Source organism: Curcuma longa, unplaced genomic scaffold (assembly GCF_044706935.1).
Source record: "Curcuma longa cultivar G26 ecotype Majalengka, Jawa Barat unplaced genomic scaffold, ITB_CL_G26_1.1 contig_1627, whole genome shotgun sequence".
Classification (NCBI taxonomy): domain Eukaryota; kingdom Viridiplantae; phylum Streptophyta; class Magnoliopsida; order Zingiberales; family Zingiberaceae; genus Curcuma; species Curcuma longa.
In genome coordinates, this window is record NW_027430309.1 from 1 (window position 1) to 3,860 (window position 3,860).

Below are 3,860 nucleotides of genomic sequence, written 5' to 3' on the forward strand. Positions count from 1 at the left end.
ATCTTTGTCCCAAGTGCATTGAGTTTCAATGTTTGGCTAAACCGTGTTTAAAGTTAGGCAATACTTGTGATCTAACATGTGTGATGCAAGTTTACAGGAAAGTCCAAGTTGAAGACTTGGCAAAGGAAAGTCCAAGCGTGGTCTTGGCAAAGGAAAGTCCAACGGTGGTCTTGGCAAAGGAAAGTCCAAGCGTGGTCTTGGCAAGGAAAAGTCCAAACGTGGTCTTGGCAAAGGAAAGTCCAAGGGTGGTCTTGGCAAAGGAAAGTCCAAGCGTGGTCTTGGCAAGAAAAAGTCCAAGAGTGGTCTTGGCAAGGAAAAGTCCAAGGTTGGTCTTGGCAAGGGAAAAGTCCAAGGTTGGTCTTGGCAAGGAAAAGTCCAAGGTTGGTCTTGGCAAGGACTTGACATGACGAAGCTGATGGAAGCATCTCAGGCTAGTGCAAGAATGATGGAGCATCCAGGGAGGCATGAGGCTATGGGAGGTGTTTGAAGGCCGAGGTCTAGGTCAAGAGAAGCTGAAATGGAATTTTTCAGCTTCACCAGTCGACTGGCCCTGCCAGCAGTCGACTGCTCATAAATCAGACGCACACAGAAAGATCAGTCGAGCCAGAGGAAGACAGGAGTCGACTGGGCAATCGACTGGTATATGGTGAGTCGACTATTGCCAGTCGACTGGTCTTGGATCAGTCGACTGCTATTTGAACGTTGCAGAAAATTGACAAACAGATCTAACTAACAGAGATCATGAAAAGAGTGTAACAGAGAACAAGAAGTTCACCTTGCTTGTGATCTTTACAGAAGCAGGTAGATTTAGGAATGCACAAATGCAGTTCTTCACTATTATCCACAGGTAAGATTACATCTATTTACCATTTTAATTCTTTACATAACTCCTAAGTGATTCATTTGCTCTAATTCTTTGGAGGCATATCTTGCATTATTGGCACTTGAACAACAAAAAGCTTTTCTAACCTCACTTGTTCTTTCTTACACTAGTCCATTCCTATTTGGTTCTCAGCCATCCAAAGTTTGCATAGTTCCCATGGGTTCAAATTGGCCTTTCATGTCACAAACTCACTAGTAGTGGTGTTTTGGAAGAATACAGCTATTCAACATCAAATATGTAATACCATTTCAATCGACAAAATCCAAGAAGTGATCAATCATTTCATTTGTGGCAGCGATTTCTCTCCCTTTTATAAAAATATGTTAGGAGACTTCATTTGACGACCATGCAACATTCCAGGGACCTATCCATGAGTACTAATACTCAAGGTTGTCAAACTCGCGATTCCAGTGTCGACTCGGTTAAGGGTGCACAAACTCATATCATAAATTCGTATCGTAAACTCGTACGAGTTTACAGATAATCCAAAAAAGAGTTATAAAATGTCAAATAATATATATTTGATTATAACTTCATAAGAACAATCATTATTTCAAAAAGGGCAGCCCGGTGCACGAAGCTCCCACCATGCGAGGTCCGGGGAAAGGATCCATTGTACGCAGCCTTACCTTGCCTTTGGCAAGAAGCTGTTTCCAGGATTTGAACCCGTGACCTCTAGGTCACAACAATCACTATTTCACATATCTAATAAAAAAGCATAAACATAGTTATCAACAACATGTTTTCATATATAAAAAAAGACTAAACATGAAAATTTAACATGAAAAGATATGAAATTTTCAAAATTTATATTTCAACATCAAGTTACAAAATGACAAATTTAAAATTTCATACAAAAATAGTCCAATAGATACACCAAATAAGCTTCCATTGTCCAAATTTGATAAAAGAAAATATCAAACAAAGATTTCCTTTGTTTATCGAGTTTACCGAGTTGACTCGCGAGTTTACCGAGTTGACTCGCGAGTTTACGAGTTTACAAGGGGGGCCCGATTTTAAGCTGATTCAACACGGAATTGAAATAATAGTTCGTAAACTCGTAAACTCGCCGAGTCGACTCGCGATTTTGACAACCTTGCTAATACTCGAACAAGGAGATGTTACTGAATGTTCATAAAGGAAGAATGCCTCTTGTAGAAGAGTTTGCATGAATATGAGAATAACAATTGTCTAACATAGGCAACCAATCTGTAAGCCTTTAGCTCGATTGACACACAAAATAAAGATCATGATCCTGTGATTTGTTCTACCTTCCTGCATAGACATGCAAAAACAAGATTATGATTCTGTGAATTCTTCTCATATTCACGCTTGTTGGCATAAATATTAGCTTTAGAGTTTGGCAAAGGAGAAACCATAGAGTAAAAAATGGTAGCATGAATGATAACTCGCAGGGGAAAAAATGCCTTACCTCATTGAAGTCCAGAATCAGAAGCATTAGTATGTTTTAAGCTTGCGTAGAGTTCACTCAGATCTGGATACCTGTCCTTGTAGAGGATAATGTACTTCTCTACGAATTTAGCCTCGGAAAGCATCATGTATGTTGTTGCTTTGTAATCACTTTCACAGTGACCCCTAGACTTCAAGGTTGCCAAGATCCGATGTCTCGGAATCAACCTTCTCTCCAAGCTCATTAACAACAGTATTGGACGTATAGCGATGTAAGACGAAGCATATCCAGCCTCATTTATCAAGAACTCCATTGTTCTCTGCAAAGTCATCGAAGACTTTAGCGGAAAGGTAGGACATTTCTGGAATGCCGCAACAAAATCATCATCTGACCACCCGAAGCTCCGGAACAATTCCATTTGCATATTGAATTTCTCTGGACTGACCGTGACGAGTGCACGCAGAGTGCAAAGGAACATCCCCGATGTCCTCGGCACTCCCAAGTCCTCCGCACGCCTGATCAAGGACTTCAAGAAATCAGCTTTCTGTGCCACGATGAGTGGGCGACTCCGCAAGATAGAGGCAAGCTTTGGGCCGTCCAAGCCACATTCCCGAAGCAACTCAATGTTGGGCTGGATCTTCTTCTCGATGTTGTACGCAAGAATCCCTCGGTTCTTGAATAACTTCACCAGCGCATCCTTGGACCCGAGAAGGTCTTGCCAAAATTCGATCTTAGGCACAGTTCGTTCGTGTTTGATTATGACGGTGGAGGGATTCGATCGGACGAGGTGGATGATGTCGGATGGGGAGAGACCCAGATCTTCGAAAGCTCGGAACTTTGGGGCAAGTGTCTTCTCTACGTCCAGAAGAAGACATTTGGGGAAGTAATGTAGGAGCCTTTTTACTGATGCGTCATCGAAGCCGTATCTTTTGAGGAAAGCAAGGACGGAGTCGGGCTGCTGCGGGGATTCAATGCCGTTGAGAAGCTTCGAAACCTCGGTGGCCTTCTCCTGATCGAAGCCACATGAGTCGACGAGGTACTGGGCCATGAACATGTGCTTCCCAGTGGTGGATGCGGCGCCGGAGGCGGTGGCGGAGGCCGAGTAAGGTAAGACAGCAAAGAGGAGGGCAGCATCGTGGGGGCGAGGAGAACTAGCGGAAGACACGGTTTTGCAGAAGAAGGAGAAGTAATGTAGCCTCTTCATCGTCTCTCCTCCGGAGCTATTCGATTTGCCCTTTGCCAAAACCCTAGCGTGTTTATATTGTTCCGGGATTTTTTTTTCCTTCAAATTTTGTAATTTGTCCTCAGAATTTTGATAATTTACAGTTTAGCCTCTGGATAAATTCGTCGGACCAAAAAGAGTTAGTGAAATTTACATTTCAGCTCTCAAATTTTATCATTTGAAATATCAGTTTAATACTTGATAAAACCTCGCCTCTTACCTTTAAAAACCATTTGAAATATCAGTTTAATAAAACTTGAAATATTATTACGATTCACGATTTGATTCATGACAATTTAAATTTTTTTATTTTTTAAAAGATATTTAAATTTTTATAAATGTAT

At 41.6% G+C, this 3,860-nt stretch overlaps 1 protein-coding gene across 1 annotated transcript; it reads right to left on the reverse strand.

Annotated features, from left to right (window-relative positions):
* Positions 1 to 2,035: 2,035 nt before the first annotated feature.
* On the reverse strand, positions 2,036 to 3,498 carry LOC141816355 (transcription termination factor MTERF8, chloroplastic-like). Its single transcript, XM_074704149.1, has 2 exons — positions 2,316 to 3,498; positions 2,036 to 2,158 (listed from the first exon to the last, which is right to left on the reverse strand). The coding sequence occupies exon 1, from the start codon at positions 3,496 to 3,498 to the stop codon at positions 2,317 to 2,319; it is 1,182 nt and encodes a 393-aa protein (XP_074560250.1). The 3' UTR covers positions 2,036 to 2,158; position 2,316.
* Positions 3,499 to 3,860: the final 362 nt, after the last annotated feature.